The sequence below is a fragment of the Rhopalosiphum maidis genome, chromosome 2 (genome assembly GCF_003676215.2).
Source record: "Rhopalosiphum maidis isolate BTI-1 chromosome 2, ASM367621v3, whole genome shotgun sequence".
Taxonomy (NCBI): domain Eukaryota; kingdom Metazoa; phylum Arthropoda; class Insecta; order Hemiptera; family Aphididae; genus Rhopalosiphum; species Rhopalosiphum maidis.
In genome coordinates this window covers 54,834,549-54,850,723 of record NC_040878.1, presented here as the reverse complement: position 1 = coordinate 54,850,723, position 16,175 = coordinate 54,834,549, and the positions used below count along the sequence as shown (strand labels likewise).

Below are 16,175 nucleotides of genomic sequence, written 5' to 3'. Positions count from 1 at the left end.
GAAGTGCATGGGTACAGCTAGTATTACATAATATTAAGTAGAGGTATCTACTATGGTGTCTGCTATGCACGCAATACCTACTGCAGTGTGTGTTTTTATTAATCGACACATTTTAATGCAAATATATTATTATAAGTACATGTATAAAATATCAATCAAGAATTTTTTTATTTTTAAATATTAAAAATAATATGCAATTTAGTAAAATTTCATATGGGATTATTTTTTCGGGGTCTACATTTTTTCTAGATGAAACACGATTACGTAGGATTTTTATCTGCAACTTTGAAGCACTGTTGCCATTTGATTTGAACTAATAGAATGTACAATTTAAAATTAATTCGAAAGTTTTCATCGAACTTATAAGTTATAACGCTCAATTTCATAGCACCTATTCTTCTAGAAACGTGTCCGAAAATGCAACCAATAATTAAAGGTCGGATTAAAAAAATGGAAAATGCTAATTTAATTTGTATAAAAGAAACCATAAAAGAATATAATAAGTACAGAATTCATAAAAATATTATAACTTTTGTCAAAGATTAATTATTTAAGCAGTGGCGTGTCCAGCATATAATAATTGGGTAGGCCAGTTTTGTTCTGTAGTGTGTAAATGTGTTTATAACTATTAGGGAAGGTTTTTCCTAGCACATGGAACCAAACAGTCAAATAAAAATTGGGTAGGCCCGAGCCTAGTCGGCCTACCTTGTAAACACGCCAATCTATTTAAGCGGTACCAAGATATAAAAATTTTAATTTAATACGCATTTATAATTCATTATTTTAACCTTTATTTTTTTTAAATATTTTAACTTAAGTCATTTTTTCAAAATTTAATTTTTATTGGTCATAAATAAAAACTTAAATGTGCTAATGTAGCACACTATAGCAATGCAAATCATACGCAATCGTTACTTAAAGTCTCAAACCCTCATTAGTCATTGACGACTCGAAAACTGTATATTTATTTTACTAAATTATTTATTTATTTGAAAATTAACACCAAACGGCAGTTATAGTGCGTACAATAAAGAATAAATTATGTAAAAAAGTATTTTCGTTAATTTTGTACTTAATACTTAGGTATGTATATTATTCACAGATTCTTGCGGGATATTATATATTAAACACCCATACTATATTTTATCTATAGTTGTGCCAATGTTCTTTGACTTTATTCTTGAAATTCCTTTATATTATACAATAATAATAAAATACTGTAAGTACGTCACCTATATAGACTAGTAGTATAGTACATTATTTTCTGCTCCTGTTGACTGTTATTGTTAATACAATAATTTCAAATTCAAATGTATTGTATTTTTAAACTTACGAAGTTAATCGTCAGTGACATTGAGGTCATCTTATTTGTTTATATTTTATGCTTTTTGTCAAAATATATAGGTAAATTTATAAATTGAAACGATAAGTTTAAATTATATTCCTTTAGTAATATACCTAAATATAATAATCAATGTGCTTCTAGTTTGAGACTAGTTTAGTGGTAGCTAAATTGCAATTGCTCTGTTTTATGTTATTATGTGTTAACTTAAATAGTTAACTAAATACCTAAGTGATCATCTATTTTAGGTAATGAAAAATTGATGTCTTGTTAACATAACAAAATATGTTATATGTATAACTATGGCCTGTGAGTATAAAATATAGATAGGTATTCGTACTTGGTAGATGGTACTATCTATAAGTTTTGAATGTTTTTATATATTTTGTCATACTTGTTAGTGCAGATACGTAGCAGAGCAGACTATATCGTTGTTGTACTAACCTAATACCTAACATTAAATGATTAAATAGACGAACAATTAATTTTAATGATTTAGTATTATGAAATTATACCGTTAAGGGATCACGATGGTCGTGTTGTAAAATAAATGATCGAAAAAAAAGTTTTAAGAATGAACAATTTGCTTACTTGTTCTAAAGGGTAGATGTACTATTAATACATATTATAGTCCATTTCATATTATTGGATCCGAGAAATGACTTTTCTAACATTTTGTAAGCGTGAACTAAAAATAGAATACAATTCTTTGAACAACTGAAACAATTATTTACGAAAGGTATTTGTATGATAGTTAAATAATAATCATAATATTGAAATTTTCTTCAACATAAGTTTTCGTATTGCTTTCTTCTTTTCCAGAAATCACTCCCTCTTTCAAGTACCAATCCACAATATATCCAGTAGCGTAACTGAGGGGCCACAGACCTCGCGTTGCGGGGGGGAGGGGGTCACACGATAGTTTGGGGCCTTTAGTTAAAGTAAATTTAATTCCTGTGAAAAAAAAAATGAATAATTGCTTTTTTCAAATTAAATTAGTGTTAATCATGATGCGAAGTTTAGATATAAACATGTTAGTTGACAAATTTGCCCAAAAAATGATAAAAGATCGCAGAAATTTAAATAAAATTATTCAGTATAATTTAGTTATTTATACATTAAGTAATAATTGTGTAATATTAAATAAATATTGACAGTATTGTTATTTTTTATCATATCATAACAAAATTTTAGTAAAAATAAGTGATTTACCTATATCAGATTAATGCTTTTCAACTAATATACCTACCTAAACAATATTTAAGGCCCATTTTTTATTTTTGCGAGGGGGCCCAAATTTTTTTGTTGCGCCACTGATGAATATATCGTAACTATGGACGTAACCATCCCTTACAAAGAATGCTTATCTAGTAATTTAAATAGTACATATTTGTTTTGATTTTAATATAAAAATACATATTATGTTAGTTATGAGTTTCTATAGAATAGGCTAGTATATTAGCAAATTTATATCGAGTTGCCAGTTGCGCCAACTTATTATTTATTCTGTGTTAATGTATATTATATACCTATTACTATTATTGTAAATTTAACTTATTCTGCAAACCATAAATTGCAGAATGGCAAGTTGTTGGGCATGTACGATGACGTACTAACTATTACAGCAATGGATTTTCGGATTTCATGTTAAAAAACCATAGCGTGCTTTTTAATAAACATGAATGATTGAACAGAAAAAATATAGCTAGGTATTCAATAAACTATAACAAATATTATTATATAAACTAAAAGTTTTAATGAATCATCACAGTATATCACTGTTTATTTTTTAAAGCCTGTAAATGCCTTAAATGTATTTACACTTAATACTTGTGTAGAATGTGTACATAAAAACAAAGTATAATTTATTGGATTTGTAGTTGATTCTAGATTAAAGTTATGTTTTCTGTGATTGCATATTTGTATTATATATTTATAAAAAGTTCGAATATCGAGTGCAACTATAAAAACATGTTTAATAATTTAATATAATGATACCTATATATAATATACATTTATATACTCTCAAATACTTTGTATAGTACGAATTAATTCAAATACGACACTCGTTGTATAATCAAGAATATTATACCCTACCCTCTTATTTTAGAGTTCTTTTGATACAATATAAAACAATATAATATAACATATATCACGAATATGTTCCCACAAGTTTTATCTTTTATTTTAGTTTATAATAAGTAACAACTACTTCACATTTTCATGCGTTCAAGAAAAATTCCCTGACATCTATTTGTATTTATTTGTAAAGAACTTCATACAGATTACAATTTTAATGGTACACATTTCTTATGAACATTATATTTTCGAAACTTTCGAACATCTTGCTGAATAACAATAAACATTGTACCTACCTATAAATTATATGACGTTTATCGTAAATAAAAAGGTTAATGTTCACTAATTGCCTGCAACTAGCCTAAATTTATTTTTTGACAGGGGCCCATAATGGGCTACATTATTATTTTTTCCTAGTTTTTAATTATTATCTTATTTTATTTTTGTTTTTTTTTTCGAATTAAAAAAACACGACTCAGCGCCACAAGATAATGAAAATCTTATTTATAACGTAGTTATTAACAAATTCAATTTAGACGTCCGAAATTGTCGTGACCAGGGTTATGATAGTGCCGCAGAGATGAGTGGGGGCTTATTCAGAAGTGTAACAAAGAATATCTTCTATTGTGTCAAATGCGCATTATGTACACTATACTGCGCATATAACTTGGTGATTTGTGATGCAGCAAAATTGACGCAAGTTGCAACCAACTTTTTTACAACATTTCAGTCTATACTTAAATTTTAGTTCAAGTTGTCCTAGATAGGCATGGATAAATGCAAGTATCTATCTCAAAAGTACAAACTATATCCAATTTTTTTATCAAAAACTACACTCATAGTTGAAGATTAAAACATTGTTTAACTACTTGTCTTATATCATGTAAACCTATATACATATCAATAAATTATTGTAAAATCAATACATTCATCGATCCTCTTAAAATCTAAAATATGTGTGTAAAACACTAATTAAATAATAACTTTATTTAGATATTTCAATTTAATTAATTTAAGACTTTTTATAGTTAAAAATATAATGTATAGTTATTATTTACCAAGCATGATCACTCATTTTTTCCATAATAATGCAGTTATAAAAATTCGATTTTATGAATTTTTAAATGTATTTAAAGACCAAATCTATGAATTCTTGGAACTTTTTGTACTGCATAATGAGTGTCTTGTGGAGACTGAAGATGCAACCTAATATTTTTCAATTTTACAACTTTATTTTTTGTTATTTTAGAACTGATAAAAATTTGGGATTTTTTTTATAATGGAGTTTTAATAGATCAACAAGTGGTTAATGAAGTAAAAATGTGAGAAATTAAGAAGGTAACTTTAATAAAGCAGCAGAAATATGATCAGGAATGAAAAGGAAATTTAGTAGATCAGTACTTGTTCAATCGAACAGATTATTATGGAATTATTATGTTTAATTTTTTTTATATTATTTTTTTTTTATGACAAAAATACTTTAAAGATATTAAAAAATTGTTTCACTATTTACTAGAAGATCTATATATAGGTACCATTTAATTTTATATCTTAGTCTTAAATATTATATTTAACTATCAGTTCTGTATTGAGTTACATGATAGTACGATATTTTTTTTACAGTTGATTTTATTAAGGCCATTTTCAATAACATATATAAATAAATCATCCAATATTTAGATTATCTAATGATTGCTGATAACCATTTAAACTTAGGTCTTTTTATTCTAAATTCCACGTTTCACTTAACAAAATAACACTAAATCTATTCTGAATAATTTTTAGCTTTTCTACCAGCTTATAAAAATTTGCATTTATACTTCTTATATTAATTGAAGAAACCGAAAAACTAACATTCGAAATTTTATTATTCTTTAAACAATGTACCTATTTCGGTACATAATAATAATGTTAAAAAATTGTGAGCTAATCATAGAATAGTTCTATTAAGTAATTATTACTGAAAAGTTTCAAAAGTATTTTATAAAAAAATGTAATTTAAAATAGATTCCATGAGCCTAAAATATTAATTTAACGGTTTTATTTGATTTATATTATAAAGTACATTAAATATATAAATTTAATTATAGGTATAAAGTTGTTAGTTTTTCTTGCCGATCACTTGAATTGATAGGTACTTAAGTTAATACATGAAAAATAACAGTTGGTTACTACAGGTGTTTTTATTATAATTTTATAAATTTAATTTATTGAGGTATTAAATATTATGATTACTAAACATTTCCTATAGATACATATTTTTTATTTACATTGGATTTTATAAAAATAATATAATTTTAGATTCTAAGCGGATTGCGGAACGAGAAACGTATTGATTTGAACATGTGATTTTTTTTTGAGTTAGTGTATGAATATATGATAAGTTATCGATGAAATGCTTCAATTTTGAAAAAATAGGGTTGGATATAAAATTGGATCTTGTTTGTACTTTTATGAAGTCAAACTTAAAAATTTTCGGTAGGCACTTATTTTTATAATTGGGAAAAACAAACAATCTATGTCTGCAACATTGGCTGCATGTTAATTGCGTCCCAAAAAAAGGTATACTTTACAGGTAGTAAATTTGACTAGTAACCTGAGTACCGTTTTGGAGACGCAAGTTAGTTGTATAATTATTATCGATATTATCTACTAAAAATCACTAAAATCGATAGTATAGTGTCACTGAAATAATGAAATAAAAAAATTAAGGAAATCAAACACGTCGTAGTTTTTTAAACATGTGTGTATAATTTTATTGTCGATGTGTATTCATCTCATTCACAAAACAATATACGCATCACGCGTAAACTCTATCACGGAGTTTCCGTTCATTTTCTATTCCCGCCAAATTGGAATCAAAAATAAATTAACGAGCCAAACGTAGTGACGTATCGTGAAACGTTTCGCTTTTTAATATTTGTTATTATTTGTTATATTAAAATGTTATGTACAAGATTAGATATATAATATATGACGTATAATAATTCGAATCTGACCAAACGGACACACACGCGATGACAAAGCACAATATTGAAAATTTATTGACGAAAAATTCTACGTTATTAATGTTCTATACTATGTACTCATCGAAGTAAGTGAGTTGATTCCCGAGACCTACTTCATGTACCATTTGATTCCCGGGTCATTAAGAGATATGTGCGAGTTGATTCCCTATTGTTGTATATGTAGTGTCGCAATTATCGGGAGTGTTGGGTGTGCAATTCACAAATCACAAGGGCCCCCGGTTTCGAGGGCCCCTAAATTAAAAAGCTCATGTACGACATTCCTATACTATAATCCATTAATCTATAATATAAACACATTATAATATTTGTTTTAATATAATAAATAATTATGTCTTTACTCTTTTGAATTACCTATGTGGCTATTACGTGTCTGACGATAATAAGACAAAAAACTATCTATCCATAGAATTTTTGTATTACTATCTAATAATAAGGAATTGGATACAAATAAAATCATTAATGATTTTTCTACCGTAAAACAAGAAGAGTTAATTTTTGTTTGATTTTATAAAAAAAAAAAAAATTTACCTAATTAAAATTAATTGTATTAATTAATTAATACTATGACATGCGAGAAAACAATATTTTTTAAAGTTATAATAAGGTATGACTGTTTTTCATTTTTATTATTAGGTAAGAGCTCCGGTCTGGACATTTTCACATAGGCCCCTTATTATCAAGTTGCGCCACTGTGTATATGAATAGACTGAACTGTTTGAAGTGCATTCGAAACATATTATATTAAATGCAGGAGCAATGGGACTAGAAAATCTATGAAAATCCGAGAAAAATAAAGTTTTTTGAGAGAAGTGATGTCACTGTATACTGGTATAACCTACGCTAATAGGCTGAATATTTGACTAAATATTGAAAAAAATGTATAATGACCCGGGAATCAACTCAACGGTATCGGTGTATAGGTAAACAGGTACCCGGGAATCAACTCGTACGCAGCCGTACTCATCTATTCCTTTTGTTTGTTTACATATTTTGTACACACGCATTTGCGCGAAGGCGGGGAGGTGTTCGAGATCAAATATTTTTATTTATGTCAATATTACACTTATAATTACACTTATATTATTACTTTTCCATAACTTGTAGTCAAATTAAAATATTAGGAAAAGCTAAAAGAGGGCCTTAATAATATTTTCCCTTTCAAATTTGATGATATAAGTAAACTTAATTTCACTATAATATTGAAAATAACAGTAGCCGTCAGTAGGTATAAAATGTATTATTCTGAACTTTAGTATGATATGCATTACTAAGATAGAGATAATAATATACACACATACGACTGCGATGTCATCTATTAAAACATATTTATAAATTTAAATATATATTTTATAAAACTCGATTTAAAATTTTAGAACTATATGGATTGCAAAGACTGAGTATTATTTATACCTCGAGTTTTCGACCTTACCCTCCTACAAATGAGTCTTTCGTAGAAACGCTCTTGCAGATTCTATTATAGAATACTGTTGTAATTATACTTTTAATGCAGCATGTTTCATTATAGTTTTTGGTCGTGGGGAAATACTATATATATATATAATAGAGATGGGTACGTTGGCTAAAAGTTTACTGATGCTAACCATCAGTTAATTATATAAAAACAAATCGCTTGACCGACAGTCCGAATATATATTGGAATGTTGGTAATTCGCCATACAATATATATCATGACGGGTGGTGTGGTATGGGTTATACCCACCTCACCGACCACTGTAAAATAAGTCCCACTATGAATGTGCCTATACGCGTCGTGCAATGTATGGGTATTACGCCGCAATTCCGCAAATCAATTAATTCGCAGTTCTACCCGTGAATTATTTTACGCATATATACATTATTTACTTCCTCTTCCTGAGCCTGGTCGTATAATACATTTATACTGTCGTCCCTGTTTATTGCTGCAGCAGTCGTCACACAGTAATTTGTTCGCGCGCGGCTGATATTTGCGCGCGTCGTACATTATTGATCGGTCCAGGCCGACCGTCGAGCCGGCGGAAGAGCGCGGTAATCCGCGGAACCGTGTAGCGCGCGCTGTCGTGGCGGGCGGTCGCCGGGGAGTGGGGTTGTCGTTCGCGGAGGGGTGGCGGCGGCGTCGTCGGTTACCGAGCACAGAGCGCACGCCGCCGCGCGGACAACGACGGCGGAGCGCGCGAGCGAAAGTTCCCCGCCGCGCCGTTTTCAGTGTTGACGGAGCGTCCGACGCACCATCACCACCACGACGACGGCTGCGGCGCGGTGACGGGCCATATTTGCAGCGGTAGTGTGCACACGGTCGTGACCGGGGCGACATCACCACATACCATCATGACCAGCCAAGGCGTCGTGGAACGTGCCAGCGCCGAACTGTCGAAGCGCATCAACGGACTGACGCTGCGAGCGGCCAACAAACCGTCGCCGTCGGCTTCCGGCGGCGGCGGCGGCGGCACCGCGGCCGGCGTGACCGGTTCGCCGTCCCGAGCCCCGCGAACTGGTACCAGTGTCATGGAGCGAGTCACCAACGTGCTGTGCGGTGGCGGTACCGGTGGCGGCGGTGGCCTCATTTCTGGCGGCTCCGGTTCCGGCGGCATCCAGTACCCGCGGTTCCGCGGCCGGACGCCCGTCCGCAACCGCGTGGCCGCGTACCGGATCAAGCGGCCGATCACGTGGCCAGAGTTGATGCGCGACGAGCAGTTTCTCAACGGGTTCTTCATGTACTTCTCGGCCGCGGAGCGCGTGCCGCTATCCCGTGTGTGCGTCCGGTGGCGCGACGTGCTGTATAGATCTCCAAAGTTCTGGTACAACGTGCGGCCGGTGATTCGTTGCAAACAGCTCAGGTCGTACAACTACGCGGACAAGGCGGCGGTGTTCAAGTCGTTTGTGGCCAGGGAGATGACGGCCATCACCATTTACGGCGCCCAGGACCAAGACACGGTCGAGTTCGTCAACACATACCCGTTTCCCAACAAAAACATATTGGCGCTATGCTTGCAGTCGTCCAGCGTCACCGATAGGGGATTGGAATCATTCTTGGACCATTTGCAGGTGAGTCTCAACCGCTGATTATTTGTTACTGTTATTGTTATATTTTAGCACGCCGCAACCGATCAATCGGTTGTGCTTATTGTATGTATTGTGTCCTGTGCGCAATATCATTTTCCTCAATAATGTTGCGGATCGTTACGAAAGGGGAAGGAGATCCGGTCCATGATTTTTAAAATATCAATTTCAAACCAATTGTTACGCGTCTCTCAAGTATCAGGTAGAATTTGAGAATATTTCATTAAATTAAGGTACAAAGATTCTTCGCGGCTCGCATAAATTAAATAGTATACAATGTACGTGTATATCAGTATTTCACGTGTCAAAATTCAAACACACATAAGTATTTTAGAAGGAATTACTTCAGTTGATTTCAAATTAATATAGATTAAGTCAACTGATCTGCAAGTCCGAATCTTTGAGCCCACCGCGATCTCTCTTCATATTATTTAACGTTTAGATAGAGAGTACATTTGAACTTTGAAGCATATGTTGAGGGCTGAGGCATGCACTTTATGTCACTTCCCGGTTCATATGTTATTCATTCATTGGGCTTATGTCAATTTAGTTTTCATTTTACTTCACTGCTTATATCACTGTGATATTTGTAATATGTAGTATATATAACTGTACCAGCCTAATTTATTACAATACACCCTTATAATATTTCATTGTATTGGCATTAGCTTACAATAGCAGAGTCCGTTACATCATTTCTTAATTTATAACTTTTGCCCACATTCAATTTTATCTACTATACTAGTACGAGTAGTCATATGCATATTATAATGTACGAGGCACAAGTTTTTTTATATCAAATTATGTTGTTGCTTCAAGTAATAATAATAGGTATACCAATACTATTCTTGTTGACCAAAATAATATGCTAAATTTCTAGAATAATTGTATTTTGAACAACGACCTAAGTATAATAAATATTGCCATACAATGTTTAAGTTGACCATTATAATATGTTATAATAAGACTGTAATCTATACCTATAATAAAGACAGTGATAGCTTCTGTCCTAAGTAACGTATTAATTGTATTTCTACACATCAAAGTACTGCTATAATAAAAATAAATAAAAAGGTATTATTACTTTATTATAATACAAACAGTCTGCCGTGCCAATGTACCATAGTTTTGTAAATATGATATGGACATTGAGATAACGATTATATAGTGTACTTTCGAGACCGCATCCCGCCGAAACTGACCTTCACACCGCAAAACAATACAACAATAAAATTATCATGGTTTACTATTATTTGATACTACGATTAGTGTTTTTATTGTTCATTTGTAAATTTTATGTAGCACAATTATTGTTGCTACTATTTTTGCTACTATCGTCATACAATGTTTTTCGTTTTTTACATTTCAATTCCGATTTTTAATGTATTACATTATAGCAAATGCTTTCAAATATATTGTAAACATAGCTTATACTTTCTTAATTAAGTATTTACATTTCCTGAATCAATCTAAATATCTAATAATACAGAACATGAAATGAATAAACGTTAAAAATTATATTTGGGTATGTCTTATGTCCGATGACATGTAATAAACATTTTACTACAATAGAATTACACAAAATTTTAGACGCGTGTAATATAACCGTTCAAGTATATTATTCACCAAATTGTGTATAAAAATATGTCTTGTTGATGGCATATAACACGAGGAAAGACAGTTAAGTATTAAAGTACCATAAATTCATAAAATGTATCAGATAGTTCGTAAAACTTTTAGATTTCACTATAATATAGTATAATATGTATATGTAATTTCGTTCTATGTATTTTATACCCGTATAGAAAATAATATACATAATAATTAGTATTATACAATTGTATCAATGTTTAATCGCTTAAAATACTATGATACATGGTCATAAGGGACATGGGTATAAGGTAATTAATAAAAAAATGTAAGCTCCTGATAGTTAAATTATAGCTGTTTATTACAGCTCTATTAACTATAAATACATAATTATTTATCATACATCACGTTTAATGTATTAATATAATTATGCAAATTATAATAATATATTTTAACATAAAACCCATATAGTATACTCTTGTAATTTTAAATTTAGTGCAATTTTATATAAAATGTCTTTATTTCCATTTACGTAAATACAATAATAAAAACGTCCAACATAAAATAAAATGTATAAAATTAGTTTTAATTAATATATAAAATACAAATATATATTAAAATATATAATTACAATTACATCCCTATGCGATAAAACTATAGATGGACATTTAAGGTTCTTTAAATCGTCTTCCGGAACATCTATAATGTAGTATAATCTATATTTATGGACTTATGGTTATACATTATACAGTATGTACACACATCACCATCAAAAGTTATTCGATTTACCTATTTTAATCATATTAAGCTACATCCTGACCAATTGTGCACTCAGTTTCTTAAACTTACTGTCAATTTTAAAGTATGAAAAATTTAAACGCTAAGAGTTCTAACATCAAAGCATTATTTATCTAATTAAATTTCAAAAGGTTTATATTATAGTGAAATTCCTAACCATTTCTATAATCAAATTTAGTTGTTATTAACTTATATTTTATTGTGACTCATGTTATCAAGTAAAAATCGTCACTTTAGCTTAGAAATTCATGGAACTATATTTAAAAGAAAATGCTTTTATAGATAGGATATTTAATTGTTTTTTAAATTTCCAATTATCTAAATTAAAAATAAATACATACATACATTCAGTCAAAATTTAAAAAAAATCTTATATCTTATTAAAACCTACAATAAATATTGGAATTTAAAATGTTGATTACATTATTTTATTTGTCGGTTAAAAAATAGTCTTTTATCATAAAAAAGCGAACACATTTTTTTGTCATGCTTTATGATTCATAGCCTTCCGGTGCCTAATGATGGTTCTTGACTTGCTAGGGTTGAAGGCACGAAGTAACGGCACGCAGATATTATAACAGTATAGATACTCGTGTAAGTTGTCACTCACTTAGGTACCAGCTACGATTGACATAGTTTAATTTCCAGTTCACTGCGATACAAGTATTGACATGACTCTATTGTATCGTGTGACATTTTTTGGGATGCAAAAAATATAACATTTTCAAAAAAAAAGTTTGTTTGGCTTACTTTTTTTTACATTTACTTAAATTATGTTGGAAAATAATTTTTACGATAACAGAATGAATTCTACAATTCCTACCTGTATAATATTTTAATATTTTATTAAATTTGATCATAACATATTGCTGTGCACATTTCTATAATATGTTTTATGCACAGGCATTTTTAATAGCATATTTAAAACGTATTGTCAGCATGACAGCCACCGATTCATGTATTATAATTTATAATATATATAATAAAGAATTCGCAAACAATTTACCAGCACCTTTAACGGCTTAAACGGCTTGGACGCATTTATACAATACACAGATTTATCGAATTAATATCGTTAATAACATTTTAATATATTCAATGTATACACGCGCTTAAAGAGCACTCCAATCAATTATATATTACATATAATAATATACGTGAATATATACCAGCATTACCAGTTATATGCCTATATATATTGCTGTGTAGACGTGTAGCATTTTATTCGTTGTCAGTTGCTGATGATGGAAGATGGACCGTTCAGGTCGTTTAAAGGTTGTTATTATATACGTTAAAGGATGAAGCTGTAGAAAAAGATGAACTAAAAAATGTGTGTCTTAATCCTAACAAACTCTAATCAGTTATATACTTGTCACCAGTTTTCTATTAACCCGTTAAAAAAGCAACAAAAACAGATTGAAACGTTATATATATATATATCAACTTAAATTATTTGTGCCTACATAAAAACGGTGGCGGCAGAAATAATTTTTATTTTATTCCAATTATTTATGTAGTATACTTTATTATGTAGACCGGATAGGTATATGATGAAGAGCTGGTTTCCTATACCGATCCGTTTACTCGGGATAGGGTTATGTTTTATAATTTCCTGTTATTACAAGGGCTAAATCGGCATGTCTTTTTAATTAAAACAGAAATTTATTCATTTTTCTGAAAGATATTGTTTTCGTTTTATATAATTATTTCATGCATATTAATTGATATTTATTTTAACTCTGCAGAACAATAGCTGTGTATCTCGACTGAATATATTGTGCGAATAGCCTAACCTATAATAACGGCTATAACAATCACGTATATGATTTATGTTCGTTGAAGTTAAATCAAAGAATTTGTAGATTATTTAATCTTCCATTCTTTTCCCACAAGTATTAACTTTTTACAAACTTTAATTCAACAATAAAAATAATTCAGTTATTATATTTATAGAAGCATATACAACCAAAGCTCTAGCTGATCAAATATTGCAATATATTATTCTATTTTTTTATATTTTTATAAATCACTATATATAATTAAAAATAATAATTATAATTATAAAATAGGTACCTGTGTTACTAAATTTATGATATTCTTCAAATTATTATTATTTTTTTGGTAAATTCATAACACATAATGGTTAAATCTTATATGAACTATATTAACTATATTTCAAATATTTAACTACAACAACTCCTACATACATCAATATATATTTTGATAAAATTTTAAAGTTGAATAAGTATATGTTTATTGTTTCTATATACACCGTTTAAATGTTTTAAGTACTTAAATGTTTTAAATTAAAATCGTAAGTAGGTAAACTTTTTTTATTTTATTTGTGCTGTTAAAGTTCCTTCATTTTTTACACTGATACAAAGTTGCGTTCCATGTGGGTCAAGCGTGCACCAAATTTCAAAACTTTTAACTGTGCTGGTTTCATGAATTTACACGTGAGTGCACAGAAATGATAGAAAAAAAAATCCATATTATATATTATATTGTTCTCGAATATCAGATACGCCGTAAGGTGAAAATATAACGTAGCTGGAACTTGCGTCAGTCGGAGAAATGTTTTTCAGTTCCATTTTGGCACCCGTGCCATAACACACCTTATGCATTTTAAATAACCAGAAAAACCATCAGACACCAATAAATTATAAAAATGTGTTGACCGACATTTTAATATTTTAATCTTATACTTCATTTTCAATGCAATTTAAGTTTAATTATACATAAAATACCGGTTTCTAAATTCTTATTATTTAAAAAGTAAAAACGTTTAAAAAAAGTATGCTTGAATAAGTATAGTCTTTCATTCTTTTATAACTATTTTGAAAGCATATTTTAAACAGTGCTTTTATATTTTATTTATTATATTATGTTTCATTTCAATATTTAACCATATAGTTTTAGATTAAAAAGAAAAATATTGAGTTTACCTTATATTAAGTACAATACTCAATGCATACTGCTTATCGAATAAATGTTTTCAGTATAATTAATTAGATATATATTACACGCGACACGTCATTACGAATACATTAAAAAACTATCTCACAGTTCTCGGAAAATATATATTTTTCGATCAATTATTTTAAAAGCACAATTATTATTTATATATAATTATAAAATTATTATTTTTTGCGTGGAATAACGTTGTATAATTAAGCTATGAATGTTTATACTTTAAACATTTTATAAATTTTTGCTTTTGCAGCCTAAATAAATCGTATTCGTTATTGTAAAAACAAATATAGTTTGTTCGAATTTTTGAAACGAAATAGATACAACAGTCACGTCTGGAATTATAATAATGATAATATTATATATTATGCAATTCAGTGATATTATTATGTTCGAATATCATCGATGGTCTCCGAGAGCGCGATCAATATAGCTACAAGGAAGTGTGACAATGATCATTATTTTATCTTTGGTGGCTGCTACCGACTGCTAATTTTATGGTGATTGTACATGTGTACAACGCACACACAGTCTCGCGGCTGGTTTTTAAGTGTAACCTTTGTTTTTCTAATGGGAATTGGTCGTTTAAAATTTTTTTAATTAATAAAATTCGGTCGCGTGACGTCGACCAAGCTCACATTTTAGTCTAAATGGCGTTTTTATTATAATATAGGTATAAGGTATGCGGAACTTGTGATGTTTTTAACGTCATAGTTGTACGGGGAAATCGGCCAGCCCTGTAGGCTGTAAGTTATACATATTGTAGTGTAGTGTACCATGGTTAATTGAATCAACCGTCACTAAACGACAGTTGTACACGTGCTCGACGTGCGAGGAATCAGAAATATATGTTGCTGGGGTACAAACACTGTGGGGGATAAAATACAACATTACTATCATCATGTTTAAATGAAAAATACACACTAGTTTTTTTTCGTAATACGACTTTTTAATCAGCCCGTATTAAATTATATACCGTATGCACTTTTGTAGTGATTAATTTAATTATAATAATAACTATTATTATTCCTGTGATATATTATTAATTTTCACTCTTTATATATTTTATTAATACGTATCAATAAACGTTATATGCTGGTATTTAGAAAATATAGCTGTATAAAATATTAATATATTATACTATACATTCCGACACTCGTACATAGTGTACTAGAACAGAAGAGTTTTAAATTATCAAAACGGATGCACATAAGTATGGGAATTGAGGAGAGGGTTGTGTAAGTCGAAAAGTTAAAAGCTCTTACTTTTATCGTACTATATTAGCGCCTCAAGTTTTTAATGATGCACGT

General features: G+C 29.9%; 1 protein-coding gene across 1 annotated transcript in view; it reads left to right on the top strand.

Annotated features, from left to right (window-relative positions):
• Window positions 1-8,619: 8,619 nt before the first annotated feature.
• Window positions 8,620-16,175, top strand: part of LOC113551878 (F-box/LRR-repeat protein 16) — a 31,847-nt gene continuing 24,291 nt past the window's right edge. The window contains exon 1 of the mRNA XM_026954430.1: window positions 8,620-9,492. Coding sequence (XP_026810231.1) covers window positions 8,776-9,492 — 717 coding nt within the window. The 5' untranslated portion in view covers window positions 8,620-8,775. The remainder of the gene's footprint in view (window positions 9,493-16,175) is intronic.